Source organism: Thermobia domestica, chromosome 15, assembly GCF_964235325.1.
Source record: "Thermobia domestica chromosome 15, izTheDome1.hap1.1, whole genome shotgun sequence".
NCBI classification, from domain to species: Eukaryota; Metazoa; Arthropoda; class Insecta; order Zygentoma; family Lepismatidae; genus Thermobia; species Thermobia domestica.
In genome coordinates, this window is record NC_137468.1 from 69,161,520 (window position 1) to 69,181,564 (window position 20,045).

The 20,045-nt window shown below is 37.9% G+C and overlaps 2 protein-coding genes across 2 annotated transcripts; both read left to right on the forward strand.

The window, feature by feature from the left end:
- The first annotated feature begins 1,064 nt into the window (after window positions 1–1,064).
- On the forward strand, window positions 1,065–11,687 carry LOC145671520 (uncharacterized). The gene is made up of 2 exons (XM_081740708.1): window positions 1,065–1,248; window positions 9,268–11,687. Exons 1-2 carry the CDS (start codon window positions 1,065–1,067, stop codon window positions 11,685–11,687), a joined length of 2,604 nt encoding a protein of 867 aa, XP_081596834.1.
- A 368-nt stretch (window positions 11,688–12,055) lies between these two features.
- LOC145671521 (uncharacterized) lies at window positions 12,056–13,279 on the forward strand. Its single transcript, XM_081740710.1, has one exon. The coding sequence runs from the start codon at window positions 12,056–12,058 to the stop codon at window positions 13,277–13,279; it is 1,224 nt and encodes a 407-aa protein (XP_081596836.1).
- Window positions 13,280–20,045: the final 6,766 nt, after the last annotated feature.

A 20,045-nucleotide genomic window follows, 5' to 3' on the forward strand; every position in this document is an offset into this window, starting at 1 on the left:
ATCTAGCTGATAGTTGTAATGTTACGAACGGAATTTAGTAGATACGAGGTTTGGCGCCAAGAATCAGTGTGAATTATACTGTGTTTTGTATTGAACTGTTACATGAGTGAGCTAGAGACCTGCACGGGCCGAATTTTTCGGCCCGAGCCCGATCCAGCCAGAACGTACCTAGGCCCGGCCCAGCCCGGGCCCGAAAAGTTTTGGAGATTTTCGGCCCGAGCCCGGCCCGGCCCGATAAGATTTTCAAATTCTTGGGCCAAGCCCGGCCCGGGCCCGATAAATTTTAAAAGTTTTTGGCCCGACCCCGGCCCGATAATTTTTAAAAAAAATTAGCTCGAACCTGAATCTTTCTCAAAATTTAGTACTAAATTTGACCTAACCCTCAGAAACATTTTCTAAACTCTGGTTCACAACCTGACGCTTGCCTCCCAAATGGTATCATTGCCTCCTAGAACTTTGCCTGTCATCGAGAGAACAAAAACTCCATTCTTTGTAACAAAAATCTAACTTAATTGATTTTTTAGCATAAAGTAAAGATGGCAATATTGTTTAGCGACAGGCAAAACATTCCCACCCCTTCTTGTTATATTTTGAGTTCAGTGAAGGTCAAGATCAGAGCTTAATTTACCGCATAATGCCTGGAATCCTCTATAGTGAAAGTGGAGCCGCTAAGGAACACAAACTGTAAATAGCTATTGCATTCGTTGTAACATTTTCCACGGCCACACTTCTTCAACGTTTGGCTTTATTCCAATTATCATTTAACGAAAGTCTATAATTATTAAAGAATTGCAATTGATCGGCCCCAGCCCGGCCCGACCTGAAGAGAAATCAGTGTCAGCTAGCCCAAGCCCGGCCCGGCCAAAATGCAGAGTCGGCTCCCCAAGCCCGGCCCGTGCAGGTCTCTAGAATGAGCGCTATGCTCATATCTCGACCGATTGTGTCAGTGAAATTTCATTAGACACTTTACCTGAAACGCAGTTCAGTTAGTTTCAACTTCTATATTGAAAAGTACGTATGGTCTGAATTGTGTCTATTGAAGCCTTACGTAACATATTTATAGCATGGATCCCTCAGAAATACAAATTAATGAATGGTTATTAGAAGAAACTGATGATGATATTGATGTTGTTTTATCCGATGACTCGGCTGATTCAGATGCTGAAGAGCCATGTAACAGTGATCGAGACAGCGAAAGTGAACTATTTGGAAATGAGGCTGATGTAAATGAAGAACTCACAGCTCCTTGTGAACAGTATTTAGGGAGAAACCAGACGACTATTTGAAATGCTCAGCCGCCACGACAACAATAGCGTAGGGGGTGCAGAAACATAGTCATCCATCCATCAGGAGCAAAGGAATCTACTGCAACAAACGCAGTGATGGTTCTGGATGCATAGAAACCTATTTTTCCTGATGTGATTGAAGAAATAATGAAGAACACAAATGACCATCTACGTACAATGCGAGCTAAATACAGGAGAAAGAGTGACCTTGTAGTTACGAATTCTGAAGAAATAAGTTGAAAAATAGAGATATTTTTTCATGACTGCTATCAAATTTAATAAAGCAAAACACAAACACAGTATGAAAAATCGAAATAAAACAAAAAGTAACTTGATAAGCCCAAAATTTTTTATTATCTTCAGATGAGCGCCGCGCTCACCTCTCAACCGATGACGTGACCGAAGTAGGCTCGACCGATGAAGGGTTAAATGTGTACAATTAAGAGTTGGAGAAATGTATAGGCGCTAGTAGAATATGAACTTCCGAAGCACTGGAAGCTGAATTTTGAAAATAAAGAAAAGATATATTTGTACCTGTAGTATGGTGAATAACTGTATATTCTCAATTTGCGTGTGATTTAGTTTTAATTTGAATTGATGTAGTAGTTAGTAGTAGCTCCCAATGTTTCTGGCCTAATACAATAACAAAACAATCCTGCTAATATACATCTAAAATATTTGAAATGATAGAAATTTCAGATAACTTTCAGTGTATTTTAAACTGGGGGAATAGGTCTTATTAAAACATTATTTTTACATACAGTAAGTATTTTACTTATTTTATCACTTTCCTTTCACTATTTCACGGAAGTGATTCGGAATTTTCATTAAGAATGTACAATCTAAATGCATTTCCTCAAGCCTTCAATACGGTTCAGAGATAGGAACCGATATATGACGTCACACCAAAACAGCTTGTTTCTGCTTTCGTGACGTAAGCGGCGCATTTTTGCGCTGTTTGAAGCTATGCATTTCCGTAACTAATAAAAATGTTTCCAAGATTTTTGGTATGTGCTATATTGAAGACTAGTTCCACTCAATGGAATCATTAAATTAAAATGCTGGTCAGAAAGGAAATGTCTATTACAATATATTTGTTGTAAAATCTCGAAAGAGATGTAACACACTCAAACACACGATCAACCTGTAAGGTATACAATGTGGCAACGTCACAGGATGACAGACATCTTGTTCACATGGTGTAACGGATTGTACAGTACCATCCACATCGTTAGCTTAAAGTTGAAAGCATGTAATCGGGTCGATTTGTCTGCGTTAACGATTCTACGTACTGAACTGGCTGTACACGTGCCTTCGCGTCGGGCTTTACTTACCCAGAACCCAAATCCCTCAGAATACAATAAATGCGTGAAAACCGTCACTGGTGTAGTGAGAAACAGTCACGTTTTCGGCGGACGAAGGCTCGCTACAGCTTGTCCTATAATGATGGATGCATACACTTTAAACAGGGGTGCCCACAAGGGGGGGCTATGACGCAAAGTGCGTCATTGAAACATTTGGGGGGGGTAAAAATCTGTATAAATATGTTTGACGGAATGTAAAAATTAATCGAAAAGAAAATTTTTTTCATGGAAGAACACCTACGGGTAGACAATTTGGGGGGGGGGTGCGTCATGGACATAAGGGGGGGCACCACTGCTTTAAACGTTATCGTGGGGAACACAATCTGCCAGCGTGTATTTTCAAATGGCATAATAGCGAAACGTCAGGTGTGTATTTGCTTTTAGCGGTTCCTTTCGGTAGCAAGACTATGTAAGACGTGAACCTTCAGCTTAATGTGCGATCCGAACCACATGAGTTTTCACCGAGAGTCGAACAGGGTCTCCTGCGCCAAAGACGCGTACGCTAGCCTTATAGCTACGAAGGAGCTTGTGAATACTTCACGCTTATGAATACTTCACGTAGTTATTTATAAAGCCGTTGTACAGTTAAGCCACATTGCCACATTAGAAGAACTTGTAGCTGTCATTAAAAAAATCTTGAAACCCAACCATATTTCACCGTGTACACATAGTCTTGAAAGGGTCATAAAACATTTTTTCCATCTTGCAAGGAGTTGAACAATGCGCAACTTTCTGGGATTAGGGATGCACACGAGTCGAGTCGAGTCGAGATTTAAGCCTGTCTCGACTCGTCTCGAGAAAATGTTGTCTCGACTCGAAAATATGTTGCTGTCTCGACTCGTGTCTCGACTCGACAGTCTCTGTCTCGACTCGACTCGAATTCGAGTCGAGACAAAATGTACGAGTTAAAATATACGCACACATCAGCCAGACCATTATGACTACCTACCTAATTATCAGTATGTCGACCTTTGGAACGGATAACAACGGCGACGTGTCTTGGCATGGACGCAATGATCCTTGGTGGGTCGCCGGAGAGAGTTGACACCACATATGCACACACAGGTCACCTAATTCCCGTAAATTCCGGGGAAGGGGCAATGCGCCGTGACGTCACGTTCAATCACATTCCAGATGTGTTCGATTGTGTTCAGATCCGGCGAGTCGGGGGGGGGGGCAGCAAATCACTTGGAACTCGTTTCTGTGTTCCTAGAACCACTCCATCACATTCCTAGCATTGTGACATGGTGCATTTTCTTGTCGAAAAATCTACTACCGTTGGGAAACATGATCGTCATGAAGGGGTGTCCGTAGTCTGCAAGCAGTGTGCGATACGCCTCGGCCGTCATGATGCCTTGCTCAAGCTCCAATAGACTCATGGATGCTCACGTGAATGTTCCCCGGATAATAATTAAGCCGCAGCCCGCATGTCTCCGTCTTGCAGTACAAGTGTCAAGGAGCTGTTCCCTTGGAATACGACGGATTCGCACCCTCCCATCGTCATGATGAAGAAGGTATCGGGATTCATCAGATAATGCAACGCTCTGCCACTGTGCCAAGGTCCAGTGGCGATGGTCACGTGTTCATTTCAGTAGTAGTTGCCGATGTCGTGGTGTTAACATTCGCACATGAATGGGTCATCGACTGCGGAGGTCCATCGTTAGGAGTGTTCGGTGCAATGTGTGTTCAGATTAGTGTTGTGAAGGCCTGGGAAAAAACGGAAATTTTGGGTTTAAAAGAACAATCGTTTTACGGTTCTCCCGAGCTTTGAAAAAAAAAACGGAAAATTTGGGTAAAATTGAAATTTTCGATTATGTTATTATATTATGCTTTCAAAATTAAAAGTGTTTTATATTTACTAGTTTAGAGTTAAGAGAATTGAGTACTTATGTTTCTTGTATTAGAATAGGGAAAGTTTGTGCACAACTCATCCAAACACTTCAAAGTTAGCACCGTGATAGAATGGAGTTATGGCTACAAAAGAAACTAAAATATAATCATATTTAGCTTAATTAGTATAGACGCATTAAAATTATCTTGAGCAATATTATGAAGTTCCCCCTTGATGGCAGGGAAGTGTTAAAATAATGGGGCCAGAATCATTTTAGTTAATATGTTAAATCAAACATATATTTTATAGAGATATCTTCCTCGTTTGTAAAATTTCCTGAAATTTTGAATCCATTAGAAAAAAATTGTTCGGAAATATTGGCAAAAACAGGAAAATATAGTTCAAAACTATTTTTTGGCCTGATGCTTGTAATCTTACTTGCTGTAATATGTCTGTAGCATATACAGTAGGAAGTCGAAAATCCGAACTAATTGGGACCACAGGTCTGCCGTGTCGCGACAAAACGCTGTAACTTTGGCGGTGCAGTTTTGCGAAAAAGAGCCGTAAAGTTTTCATCAGAAAATGTGATCTGTATCGTGTAGAACCAGTGTATCTTGACTTTGGAAACACGTGGTTACATGTAATGTTACGTAAATGCATGTTGTGTGATTAAATTTGGTGTAAATTGATTGGTTGACCATTATTGCCTAGTTACACTGGTTCTACACGATACAGATCACATTTTCGGATGAAAAGCTTACGGCTCATTTTCGCAAAACTTCTCCGCCAAAGTTACAGCGTTTTGTCACGACACGGCAGAGGTAGTTCGGATTTTCTAAAATGACAAAAAAAAAATCCATTTAGGCTTACATATACTGTACGGTATGTTCTTCAATCGATACAGTGGTTATTCAGTACATTCAGTAATTACAATACCGAACGTAGGACTGCTTACATTTAATGTTTCTGAAGAACCTACTCGTACACTAAATTACACTGATCTTGTAAGTCACACTTAAATCTTATAGGCCTAAGAGAAAATAAAAATAAAAATATGTATGACAAACAATTACATATGAATGAACTTTTGTAAAAAATACTGACTTCACACAACGTCGACGGACACACTATTGTTTGTTTATCGCTAGCGTTAAGACAAAATGTAAAAAGCTTCTAGAGATCGGGTTCGGATTTTTGACGTTCGGATTATCGACGTCCTACTGTATGTACAATGTATTTCGCTAACGGAAAAATACTTAAAGCAACAGGTTTTAATTCTACTTTTTAGTTTTCTGATTTCTGGTAAAATCCCTCTTTATTCTTTCTATATTTTTCGAAAAACTCAAAAAGAGAGAGAATTTTATTTACACATACACACATACACCGCACAAGTGAGTGAATTTGAGCAGCGAGAGATATATTAAAGGGTTGAGTATGTGAAACTTCCGTTCGTTATTATTACAGACTAACAGAATACCCGTTCTTCGCACGGGGTGAATACGTTTCATTTTGGACACAAAGAGCACAAAACTGTCACTAATGAACTTATGGAGCCCCAAAACTATGAATTCGACATTAATATCGGTAATTTTCAATTATCTTTACATGTCACCATCCCCCCTTAGAGTACTAATGGAACTGAATTTCGATTTAAACGGCCGGAAGTGTCACTGTGCATCTCAGCGACCCCGAAATTTATGGATTCGACAGTAATATCGGTCATTTTCAATACTTTTTGTATATCTTCTCCCTCCTCCAAGTTGTGAGGCCGAATTTTGATTTAAAGGGCATCGGAAGTGTCATTGTTCATTTCAGCGACCCCGAAAATTATGGATTCGACACTAATATATGTCATTTTCCCTTCTCCCCTTCCCTCAAGTTTCACCTTCAAAGTGAAATAATAAAAACCACCCGGAACCTCATTTATGTTGAAAATTTTATCAAGGTCGGTAAAATTTCCAAAAATTTTGAACCCATTAATAAAAAAATAATTTGTTTGGAAATATTAGCAAAAACTGGAAAATATAATTTAAAAACTATTTCTTCGTCGATACTAGTAATCTTACTTGCTCTAACATGTTTACTTTTTAGTTTCCTAATTTCTGGTAAAATCTTCCCTCTTTATTATTTGTGTGTTTTTGGAATAACTTAAAAAGAGAAATGATCTTATTTACACATATACACATATACCGCACAAGTGAGTAAATTTGAGCAGCGACAAATATATTAAAGGGTTGAATATGTGAATGTTCCGTTCGTTATTATTTCAGACTAGACTTGCACGGGGAGAATGCGTTTCATTTTGGACATAAAGGGCACCAAAACTGTCACTAACGAAATTATAGAGCCCCAAAATTATGAATTCGACACTACTGTCGGTAATTTGCAATTACCTTTACATGTTCCCGTTCCCCTTTAGGAGTACTAACGGGGCTGAATTTGTGGATTTAAACGGCATCTTCTGTTCATCTCAGGGACCCCGAAAAGTATGGATTCGACGGCCATTTTCGATCATGTATTTCTCTCTCTCTCTCTCTATGAATTTGGATTTAAACGATTGGAAGAGTCCCTGTTCATCTCAGCGACCCCGAAAACTATGGATTCGACAGCAGTATCGGTCATTTTCAATAATTTTATATATCTTCTCCCTCCTCCAAGTTGTGGGGCCAAGTTTTGATTTAAACGGCATCGGAAGTGTCATTGTTCATTTCAGCGACCCCGAAAATTATGGATTCGACACTAATATCTGTCATTTCCCCCTCTCCCCTTCCCGAAAGTTGCACCTTCAAAGTGAAATGATAAAAATCATCCCGAACCTCATCTATGTTGAAAATTTTATCAATGTCGGTCTGATGATTCAGGAGTTATTAAGTTAGAAACATAGTCACTTTCATTTTGATTGTAATAGAAAATCTGTCGCACTAGAAAACATGTTTGTTTACATACAGTGTTTGGGATTATTTGTGTATTTAACAGTGTGTGTGCCTTTAGCTGGCAATAGTGTTCAAGTTGCTTAACGCTTTTCTATTGTTTTGTGAAGTGTGTGAATGTGGAGGCAGCAAGAGCATACAGTTTGGTGGACCATATATCATGGTAGAACATCGTACAATATATCACAAACAGTAAGCCATCGAATTACAATCATTTACAACTAAAGTCCTTGTGAACATGTTTATTCTCGTGTATTATTTTTCTGTGCAAATTGTAGTTGTAATCATTAAATACAGTGAATTTATATTGGGTTGTATTCATGTGGTGTACGAATCAAGCCTTACAGTCCACTAGTATGAATATTGTTTTTAGCATTGTTATTGTACTTTAGTGAAGTTACAAATATTTACATTCATATTGTACATTGGTCCTCCGGGCCGGATGAGTGCAAAGCTTTCTAACAATTGTGAGAATTGTTCTGTGCTGTTATGAAGAGAAATGTGTTTGTGTCGGCCTATATGTGGTGCTATCACGTACGTTGGACAATCAGCACGTTTTCTGTGTAGGCGGACAGCTGTTGTACCAGGACCACGCTTCTGGAGTATATTTCATAGGTAAAAGAAAACAAAAAACATCATCATCAGGTCAGTAGTTTTTTATTCTTCATATTTCTGCGTAGCATTTAATCATGGCTGAATCACACCAGCGTCTTTTAAGGCAAAGATCTGCATACAGAGGCCAGTTAACAAGAATAAACACTTTTGTTCAGGCCTTTGATCCAAATGAAGGCAATATAGAAGAAATACGTGCACGCTTAAAACATCTAAATAACGTCTGGTCAAAATTGCAGGAGGTGCAAGATACTATTGAAATTGATCAAATCGAACCCGAAGCGGAAGCAGTTAACGCTCGTGCAGAAATTGAAAATGTGTATTTTTCTTTAGAGGCTCAAATGCAAGCACTTGTTTTAAAGCATGGAAATAAAGAATCAGCTGTTAATAATAGCACTAGCAGTAGCGCACAAGTTAAATTACCGGTCATACAGTTGCCTGCATTTGACGGAAACTGTAAACATTGGTTATCATATAAGGACACCTTTACATCTCTTATTCACGAGAATAAAGACATTTCCACAGTACAGAAGTTTCAGTACCTCCGAACTTCTCTTAAGGGCGAAGCGTTAAACCTAATTGAAAATTTACCAATTACCGAAAGAAATTATTCAGTAGCATGGCAATTACTCGTTGACAGGTATTCAAATAAAAAGCTAATTGCTTCTTCTTACATTCACGAAATATTACAAATTAAGCCAGTGTATAAAGAAAATGTAAGTGAACTTCGCGCTTTTATAAATACAGCTACTAGTAATATAAATGCGCTACAAGCACTTGAGCCAAACGTAACCTCACAGACGTAATTTTGACCCAACACTTTGTATCAAAATTAGACGCAACTACTAGAAAGTCATGGGAGCTTCAAAATACGAATTCTAATTTTCCTGCTTTATCAGAATTCTTTTCGTTTCTCGAGAAACGTTGTCAGGTGCTTGAGAACATGAGAACTAGTATTGATGGTGTGAAGCAGGGTAGTAGCGTACAAAACAAGCAAGTAAAAGGTATTCAGTCATCAAAGACTTATTTATCAACATTTTCAAATGCATGCGAATTTTGTAATAGCCAGCATCCCTTATATTCTTGTTCGTCTTTTGTGAATGCGGCACACAGCCAAAAGTTAGAGTGCATTCGTAAAAATAAATTATGCATGAATTGTTTGAAAAGTAATCATTTTTTGAAGAATTGTAAATCGAGAGGTTGTAAAAAGTGTTCCAAAAAGCACAATACATTATTGCATGTAGACGTAACAAAGGACAAATCAGTGCGGTTTCCAAGTGTAAGCAGTGCTACGGTGCAAGAGCGTAGTAACAGCTCAGATTCCAGTGAAAATTTAGGGCAAGTGTCATATTGTGCATTAAAGGCTAGGCCCAACGCAAGAGTGTTGTTATCTACTGCAATAGTAAAAGTAAGGGATAATAAGGGAAATTTGGTTCCTTGTCGCGCGCTTCTAGACAGTGCTAGTCAGACCAATTTCGTAACAGAGAATTTGGTGCAACAATTGAACATCAAACGGTATAGACAGTATACTCCAATTCAAGGTATAAATCAAGCGATATCTAATACAAAGTACTCTGTAAATATTTGTGTCAATTCATGTGTTAACACATTTTCATTGAATATAAGTTGTTCAGTTCTCCCTCACATTACAAGTAAACTACCGGAAGAAAGAATTAATTATGACGATTGGAACATTCCCAAGGACACTGTTCTAGCAGATCCTACTTTTAATACGCCTGGAGACATAGATATTCTTTTAGGTGCGGAAGTATTCTACATAATTATGAAGTCAGGACACAAAACACGGCCAGGTGATTTTCCAGTGCTTCAGGAGACAGAATTGGGATGGATCGTGGCAGGACGCATTCCTCAAGAACGTGACCCCCATATTCCATTAACAACATGTTTTGTGAAGACAAATATAGATCTACAGCAACAACTTCAAAAATTTTGGGAACTAGAAGAAATTACTGTTACACCTAGATCAAGCGAAGAGCTTGCATGTGAGCGACATTTCGTTCAGAATACAACAAGAGATCATACAGGGCGTTTCATTGTACGATTGCCTTTGCTTGAAGACCGTACAGTTTTAGGCGATTCTTATCAGCAGGCATTGGTTAGATTAAAGCAATTGGAAAGAAGATTCGATCAACACCCGGATTTTGAAGCTAAATATACAGAATTCATGCAAGAATATGAAGATCTTGGTCACATGGTAAGGATAGATGAGCGTAAAAAGGAGGACGTCAGCGTTGCATACTATTTGCCACATCATGCAGTTTTTAAGCCTACAAGCTCTACAACGAAGCTCCGTGTGGTGTTTGATGCTTCAGCAAAATCTGACAGCGGAAAAAGCCTCAACGACATTCTCTTAGTTGGTCCTACAATACAGCAAGATTTATTTTCTATCATTTTGCGTTTCAGAACTCATTCGATAGTATTCACTGCAGATATCGCTAAGATGTATCGCATGGTCAATGTTCATCCAGAAGACACGCCATTACAACGTATATTGTGGAGAAGATCTAGAAATGAACCGATTCAAGTTTTTGAGTTGAAAACACTAACGTATGGTACGGTATGTGCTTCATTTGTGGCCACAAGATGCCTACAGCAATTAGCAGACGAAGAAGAGCATAATTACCCTGTAGCAGCAGAAATATTACGTCGAGATTTCTATATTGACGATGTTTGTAGTGGCATGAGCGACATACAGCAAGCTTTAGAGGTCCAGAAGCAATTGATAGAGTTACTGGGAAAGGGAGGTTTTATACTTAGGAAATGGAGTTCGAATGATCCAAGGTTATTGGAATCCATCTCGCCAGAGCTTCGAGAAGTGCAACGTCCAATCCAGTTCCACGAAGGCCAAGGCGTCAAGGCATTAGGATTGTCATGGCATCCAGACAAGGATATATTTCTCGTTGAAAGCAAGACGTCACCAATGAAGGTTCAAGAGTGCATCACTAAACGCCAGATTGCTTCCATCATTGCCACTATATTCGATCCATTAGGAATAATTTCACCAGTTGTCATTTCATACAAAATATTTTTGCAAGAATTGTGGCGGCAAAGGGTTCAATGGGACGACAGTGTACCGATGGAATTAGCAAAGAAATGGACTAAATTGTACAAGCAACTTCCACTAATCAATCAGATTAAATTCGACAGATATGTACTCGTTGAAGGAAACATAGCGGAGATTCAGATCCATGGTTTTTCAGATGCTTCTCAAAGAGCATATGGAGCTTGCATTTATATGCGATCGATCAATCAACAAGGAAAAATATCAGTTAAGTTATTATGTGCTAAATCACGTGTGGCCCCAGTCAAGAAAATCACTCTCCCACGTCTGGAGTTATGCGCAGCAGTTGTTTTGGCAAAATTAGTTCACAAGATTTTACCAATTTTAAAATTGAATATAAGTAGCGTCCATTTATGGACCGACTCCCAAATCGTGTTGGCATGGCTAGCTTCTCCGTGCAACAAATGGAAACCTTTCGTGGCCAACAGAGTAGCTCAAATTCAAGACTTAACTGACGTTAGCTGTTGGAAACATGTAACTTCTTCAGACAACCCTGGAGACTTGATTTCAAGAGGAATAGATGCAGTTTCCATAAAGGACAATTCATTATGGTGGCACGGTCCACAATGGCTTTTAGTTTAGAATCTAATTGGTCAGTGACAAGTAAGGATTCATTGCAACCAGATCAAGTTCCAGAGAGTAAGGGAACCATAACATTGACAGTCACTTTAGACAATTGGTGCAATGAAACCATAACAAGATTCTCAAAATTGTCAAGGTTAGTTAGGACAATAGCATATTGTAGACGTTTTGTTCATAACATCAGACACAAGCAAAACAAACTAACAGAAGGTCTTTCAGTACAAGAACTCCATACAGCGCTCCATGTTTGCATCAAATGGACACAAGAAATTGGATTTCACAGCGAATTACAGCATCTTCGTGATGGAAACATTGTTCCGCCAAGAAGTAAGCTGAACAATTTACATCCATTTTTAGATAGTGAAGGCATGATCCGAGTTGGAGGAAGATTGGAGAATAGTCAGCTTCCGTTTGACGCCAAACATCAAATAGTTCTGCCTTCAAACCAACACTTAACAAAACTTATAGTTGAAGCAGAACACTTAAGATTACTTCATGCTGGACCCCAATTATTAATATCATCACTACGCCAGAAATATTGGATCATCAGGTGCAAACAGGTAGTAAAACAAGTGATCCATCATTGCTTCACATGTTTCAAGTTAAAGGCCAGTGGTTCAAAACAACTTATGGGACAGTTGCCAGCAGCTCGTGTGCAGCAAGCCAGACCATTCCTAAACGTAGGCGTGGACTACGCGGGAGCGTTTTACATAAAATCAGGAGCAGTTAGAAATAGATCTGTACGTAAGGCATATGTTGCGTTATTTGTTTGTTTATCCACCAAGGCTATACATCTGGAATTGGTAACAGATCTTAGTGCGCAGTCATTCATAGCAGCTTTACGCAGATTCATAGCCAGACGAGGAAGATGTCTCAATATATACAGCGACAATGGCACAAATTTCGTTGGAGCCAACAACGAATTGAAAGAATTGTATCAGCTGTTTTCATCAGATCCTTTTAGTTCTCAAGTTCATGATTTTGCATCGACCGAAGGAATTCAGTGGCACTTCATACCACCAAATTCGCCGCATTTTGGAGGACTATGGGAAGCCGGTATAAAATCAATGAAATACCATCTATTTCGTATTACAAAAGGTGCAGTGTTAACATATGAAGAGTTTGCAACATTACTCACACAGATTGAGGCCTGCCTCAACTCTCGACCACTTACAGTGCTATCAAGTGAGCCTAACGACATCAGTGTTCTCACCCCTGGACATTTTTTAATTGGAGAAGCACTTACAGCTTTACCAGAGCCTAACCTCACCGATCTACCATACAACCGCTTATCTCGTTGGCAGAAGATACAACAACTAAAACAACACATTTGGAAGAGATGGTCCCGAGATTATTTACATGGTCTTCAACAACGCTCTAAGACAACTTCACCGCAACACAATCTCAAGGTCGGAGATGTAGTTTTGCTGATTGAAGACAACATTCCTGCATTGCAGTGGAAATTGGGCATCATTGAAAAGGTGTTCCCAGGAAAGGATTTCTTAGTTCGTGTAGTGACAGTTCGTACTACAACTGGAACATATAAACGTTCCATCAAGAAACTAGTTGCATTACCATATAACAAGGATTAGAATTGAGATTTGAGTAATAAAAAATAAGTACAGTTGTAACATTGCTTCAAGTTTTGTGTTCGTTTCGTTTTTTATGTGTATCATTTTGTTTTATTTGGTCAGACCTTAGCTGACCAACAGGGGGGAGTATGTTTGGGATTATTTGTGTATTTAACAGTGTGTGTGCCTTTAGCTGGCAACAGTGTTCAAGTTGCTTAACGCTTTTCTATTGTTTTGTGAAGTGTGTGAATGTGGAGGCAGCAAGAGCATACAGTTTGGTGGACCATATATCATGGTAGAACATCGTACAATATATCACAAACAGTAAGCCATCGAATTACAATCATTTACAACTAAAGTCCTTGTGAACATGTTTATTCTCGTGTATTATTTTTCTGTGCAAATTGTAGTTGTAATCATTAAATACAGTGAATTTATATTGGGTTGCATTCATGTGGTGTACGAATCAAGCCTTACAGTCCACTAGTATGAATATTGTTTTTAGCATTGTTATTGTACTTTAGTGAAGTTACAAATATTTACATTCATATTGTACATACAGAATTTTGTACATAAAGTTTATATAAGTGTCTATATTAAAATATTAAATAATAGTAATTATATGTTTTAGGGCATGAGTATTAGTGAATTCTGCCACTGCTCTTTCTCTTAAGAAGTGATTTGGTTAAAATTAACAAAACTTCACTAGATCAAAGAGCAAGAACTTAGTTTCATTCAAGAGACCTATTTGTTGCAACAGAAACACTTCATGTTGGTAGGCTTGTGTGTAAGTGTAAAAGTTCTGTAATTAATGCACATAAACGAACAAATGACATTATCTATAGAAATAAGTGCAGACTATTAATTTTCAGCTAGCTGAACCTGCGCTCTCTACAAAGCGCATCATGCACATATGAACATGAATCTCCTTGTCATTCCTCATATCTGTACATGTCCCTTTACAGATTCAAGTGTAGGACGTCTTCATAAAAATCGGCAAGGGGTATCATAAATGGGAATTTTTTTCGATTATTTTTTTTAATATTTCGCACCGTTTGCAAGATTTGAGCCCACTTACAGTTGGAATTTCTAATTCATATATGAGCAGTGTTTCCTTTCTTTTTGCATCCATTATGTAATAAGTAAATAAATTACACACACAATTAATTATGTCAGAAATATACGGAGTTCATTGTTTAAAAAAATCTCCCCAAACAATGAAGATTCATCTTAGACTGGAGAAATGGTTATCCTTCGTTTTCTTATAATTTGGCCACGAAATAAACGTCTGAGGGATGTACAACCCCTATATACAACTATGCGATGTTGGAATATATAACTCATAGGGTAGGATGCTTTACTTTTTCAAAAATTTTAGTACTTCCACTGTACCCCTAAAAATGTAATAAAGAACTAATGGCCGTGCTTTTTTTTAAACATTCAACTAGAACTGGACAATTTACACAAAATTTGGAATCGGCCAATGAAAACGGCACGTTTCTAGCACTTGTGGGTTCAAGATCTCATTGTCGAAAGGACTGGAGACAAACATATAAACTTTTCTGTGGGGTCAAACATATACGCGTAAATCTAGTATTTTAATATATACATAATGACTGGAACAGTTTTATTTTCGAGTGCTATTTTTTTATATTCGCAATATTGAAATTTTTGAACTTACATTTTTCACGCGTTTGAAAAAAGAAGATATGATTACTAGTAAAGTTAACCTAATACAAATACTTTTATTTTTTCAATTTTTCCAATTTTTCAAGAAAGAAATCGAAAAAAAAACTTTTTTTACCAATATGTTCAAAATTTCAGGAAATTTTACAACACTAGTTCAGATACACTTGTACTTTGCCCACCATTAAACTCTGATGTTAGTTCCGTCTCAGTTCGCTGCCAGTCCAGTTTTACCAGTCTGCCCAGGCTACGACGTCGGACAAATGTAATCAGGTGGGGGGGGCGCCCAACCCCTCGACGTTTGGACGTAGTTTTCCCTTAGTTTCGCCACTTATTGAAGACACTCACCACAACACTCCTCGAACACCTAACAAGTCCTGCAGTTTCCGAAATTCTCGTGTCGAGTGTTTCTGAATGAGTATTTTCTTCAAAATAATATTAAAAGTTATAGAAAGATTTTCGAGACATTCGAGTCGAGTCGAGATTTTTAGGAGCTGTCTCGACTCGACTCGAAAATTCGAGTCGAGAAATACGTTTGTCTCGAATTTTACAAAGTGTATCTCGACTCGAATCTCGACTCGAATTCGAGTCGAGTCGAGTCGAGATTCGAGACATGTCTCGACACGTGCGCATCCCTATCTGGGACGTCATGCTTGCTACCTGCTATCGCCCTCCCGCTGACATAAAAGAAAAACTAGTTTCGCCGCTTCCGAAACAACGCATTCTTTTGGGCAGGGAGGGGAAGTGCGCCAAAATACAAGTTCTTAATGAGGAGATTCACTGTTTGTCCACTACAGTGCAGTGCTGCATGTGTGGAGAAACTTTTCTTGCTTTCAAGAAGTTGTAACATGTAACGACTAAATAGAAAGATCGGATTGCAAGTTTTTTTTTTTTTTTTTTTTTTTTTACTACAGCTACAAGATTCATTTAATGTGGCAATGTGGCTTTACTGAAGTTGCAATCATTCAGTTCCACTTATACATGTATTTTTTGGGGTGAAAATTGCAGTATTGGAGACGGCAGTGTGGATATACGTATAATTGTGTGTTTCAACTTGAATTATTATTAGAATTACATCTTAGAAGTTAATTCAAGTTGAAACACGGAATTTTCAGTCACATGGGCGAAGAAACTATCGATGTGAAGATAAGTATTCAGTTTGTCTTCCATTTCTTGGCTTCGTTTGAGACACGGATATTGCCAGTGACACATCGAACAAATGGAAATTTTCCACTTCACTGTATCTAGGACTAAGTTTTGCAAATGATTACTTTTTTTCAGTTCATTTTTTGTCCTTCCCGTTCCTCCATTCTCTTTCTTTTTCGTTTCTTTGTTGCGGAAATTGTCAAAAAAATATATATAGTTCACTGGAATATTCAATTATTATTCTTTATCTCTCTCTCTCTCCCTTTCTCTCTCTCTCTCCCTTTCTCTCTCTCTCTTTCATCTGAATCCAAGAAATGCTAACTATCATTATTGTTATTATTTTTGTGAACACTAATTACCAAACTGTAATTGAATGGTAAATACATTGCAGTGAAGAATCTTCGTTTTTAAGAAAAGACATGAAAATGAAATTATATTACTACAGTATATGGCGCGTTCAGTGCACAAGGGAACACTGGCGAAAATCCCGGGAGGATGAGGAGGACATGTCCTCTCCAATCTTGGAACTGAGGGAGACTGTCCCCCCAATAATCAGATTTGAAATGTTTTTTTTTTTTTTGGCGGGGCTGATGATTTGTGTCCGATTGCCACAAAGGAAAGGGAGGTGAAATTGATGTCCCTTAAGAATAAGCCTAAAATTTGCCTGCCTCCCAATATTGAAGACAATTCTCTTCCTCTGAACCTCCATAGCATTGTTTTTCAACTACATAAATATTTTGAACATCGCTTAAAAAAATATGGGAACGATCTTACCCGTTCCCCTCCCTTCCCATTTTGAAGACAGATTTGCGCCGCTGCAAGGGAATCAAGTTCACTTTTTTTGTCCATTTTAGACCTAATTCAATTTGAAGATTTCTATCCGAAATTCCTTTCTGAATTTAATAGATTCATGTGCAGATATTGTAAATAACTCATAGATCTAATATAAAAAAAATGTTAACTTTCATGTACTTAAGCATATCGTACGAACTTAATGTCTCTTATTTTTCTCACAAGTTAATAGGGGCGCAACCACTTGGGTGTCCAGCGGGCAGGCCCGCAACCAGAAGGGGGCTAGGGGGACCTGGCCCCCCTAAACTTTTCGTGGCCACTCCAGACCTCAATACAAAAGCACAAGTATTTGTAAGAGAATTTTTAATGACTTGGCCTCCCCTAACGTCTTCATGCCCCCTCCCAAACCTCTGTGGCTGTAGGGATGCGAAGCGGTAAGATTTGCGGCTGTCTCGTCTCGAAAATGTGCTGTAAAAGTAATGTCTCGACTCGAAAAATGTATATTTCATTATTGGAAGAGCCGTGTCTCGACTCGAATTTTGTCAGGAAAATCCTGTCTCGGCTCGTCTCGTGCGCATCCCTATGTGACTGCTTTCGGGCCTGCCAGCGGGTCTGGACCCTGTTCCAAAAAAGAAAAAAAAAAGCTGTGAAACTTAACTTACATTTGAACACTTTCTTAATAAAACTATATTCGTTTAGTAGAGAAATGACTGATGCAGCATAAAGATTTGAGCATACACTTCATCTTTACTCTTTCTTTGCATATATGTAAGAACAAAATGTAGTTTTATCATTTTTTCCTGAGAATATACGTGGCAATACTAAACAACTACTTATTACTAAACAATTACAATTATTCTATATCTTACGGATATAGTATAACACTTGTTTAATGCTACATACATGTAGTATCTTGTATTATTGGACCCCAAAAAACTTTGGATCCCACATAACAAAAATATCTGGGTGCGCGCTTAGAAATTGAACTTGATTCCCTTGGGGTTTGAACGTCCCATATAGGAAGTACAATGTATACGGCCATAGGCACCGACTACGTGGATGCTCCGGGACTCAAGCACCCGTTGGAGGTATTTAATGGATGCTGAGAACTCATTGAAATTTTCCGTTGGAATTAACTTCGAAATTACACTTTCACGCGGTGAATAATACAAATAAATTATAGCGCATGTGATCCCAGGTTAAATTTTAGATACGGATGCATACACTTTATATTAGTATATGCTAATTAATCATTTTCATTACTTATTTTAAGACTTCAGGCTTACGGCATATCGAGGATCGAGTAATATAACATTACAATGATAAGAATAATAATCCGTGAGTGTAATTTTGTATAATTATTTCTTTAAAGTACTTGATGTTTGATGTTGATATTTTTAAAATGCAAAATTCTTTACGTAAATTACAAGACAGTTGAATCATTTTTAAAAAATATTTTCACTCAAAATTATCCTCAAATGTTGTAAAGGTTTGACTGTAATCATTATTATTTTAATAATGTTCTCTCTCTCTCTCTCTCTCTCCTTATTTTAGCCAATAGTGCTAAAACAAAATCTTAATTTTTACAATTTTGTTCAATATAAAATTTAGGAAATCGTGCTAATTAGTTTTTTTTAACCTTTGTCATTTAAAAATCATTCCAAGGTTCTTTTCATTTCAGCAGCTGTTGATAATCTTTCTCAGCTCTCAGGAAGAATTTCGAAACCATTGGTCTATTGGATATACTAAAAAAAGATAATAAAGGTAATAAAAGATAATTTCGGACGCAGCGAAGTCTGAGTACTCATTGAGAAGCTTAAAAGTCAGCGTCTATGTATACGGCTATTGAAATTTTCATATTTGACGACATTTAATGTAAGAAAGAATTCTCGCTAAAACGTTTCTGCTTTATGGAGATCAATATTCAAACAGAAAGTTGAATTGAATTTCTACAACACTTGGTTTTAATGAAAGATAAGGCCGGAAATGGAATATATTCTCGACTCACTGAACCCATTCCAGAAAATCACTTTACGCTATAGATTATCATTTTTGCTCTATGAGACTTTCTGAACCTATTTCCTATTACGACTCTCTCTCTCTCTCTTTTTTTTTCTTATCACACTCTATTGCCAACAACTCTCGTAAATAATTTCCGGTTTGTACTAATAAGGTTTTCGATTATCGCTGCTTATCACTTATAGTTGGACTTCGATACCTCGAAACTCGAGAACTCGAATTCCTTGATATCTCGATTTTTTTTTCACATTCCCTTGAACTCTCATTAACACACAATGTTAAAATAACCTCTGTAAGTCGAATGTTTAAAAATTACAACCTCGATAAGTCTAATTTTAAGAGTTTCATAATCATACTTAAACACCTCGGTAACTCGAACTTTCGTATCTGCGAAGTCCTATGAGTCGACGTTTATCTGTATAAGTCGAATTTCTTTTGATGTGACCTCGATAGCTCGATAGCTCGAAGCTCCCTAACAGCACAAGATGTGCTAGGCATGTGCCATTTAGGTCTTCTATCTACTTTTTAGGTAACGAACACTTGGCACATATGATATTCATGTGCTAAGTATGTACTTCAGCTACCTACAGTTTTAGTTACTTGTTACACCTAATTGATATTTGCAACTATGTACCACAAATATAGCATTTATATACCTGGCTCAGTTTCGCACTCTAACGGTCATTTGTTTTTATATCGTCACTTGGAACATATATCTGTCGTGTTCTACGTACATCCTTTAGATACATATTGTTTCAGATTGCCTCAAGGTGTGCTAGGCATTCGTCATTTAGGTGTTCTAAATTCATCTCCCACATTTGGTGCATTTGTTGCTTCTTTTTCTAAGCGATTGTGTACTAGAAGCAATAAACGTATCAACTTTATTAGATGGCAACTGTCGCCGATCATTTGAAAGTGAATACGGAAGAACCATAAAATAAAGTAAATAGACACTCGTCAATTTGTTATAAAATTACATGGCGAGCAGATTTTATCTGATCTCAAACGGTTACAGTCAAATATATGCGGTTAAAGGAGCACTCTGATTAGCCGAATGCAAAAGACCTCAATAATTTATCCCTCTACAAGCGATGTTTTCTTTACCGCCTCTAAGGCCAAGTTGGAAGAGCACGCGGCTAGTAAT

Excerpts from the sequence above, each read along its gene's own strand:
- LOC145671521 (XM_081740710.1), top strand. The coding sequence starts at position 12,056 with ATGATCCGAGTTGGAGGAAGATTGGAGAATAGTCAGCTTCCGTTTGAC.
- LOC145671520 (XM_081740708.1), top strand. The coding sequence starts at position 1,065 with ATGGATCCCTCAGAAATACAAATTAATGAATGGTTATTAGAAGAAACT. Across the intron at positions 1,249-9,267 it reads TGAAGAACTCACAGCTCCTT|ACGTAACAAAGGACAAATCA; the intron begins GTGAACAGTATT and ends TATTGCATGTAG.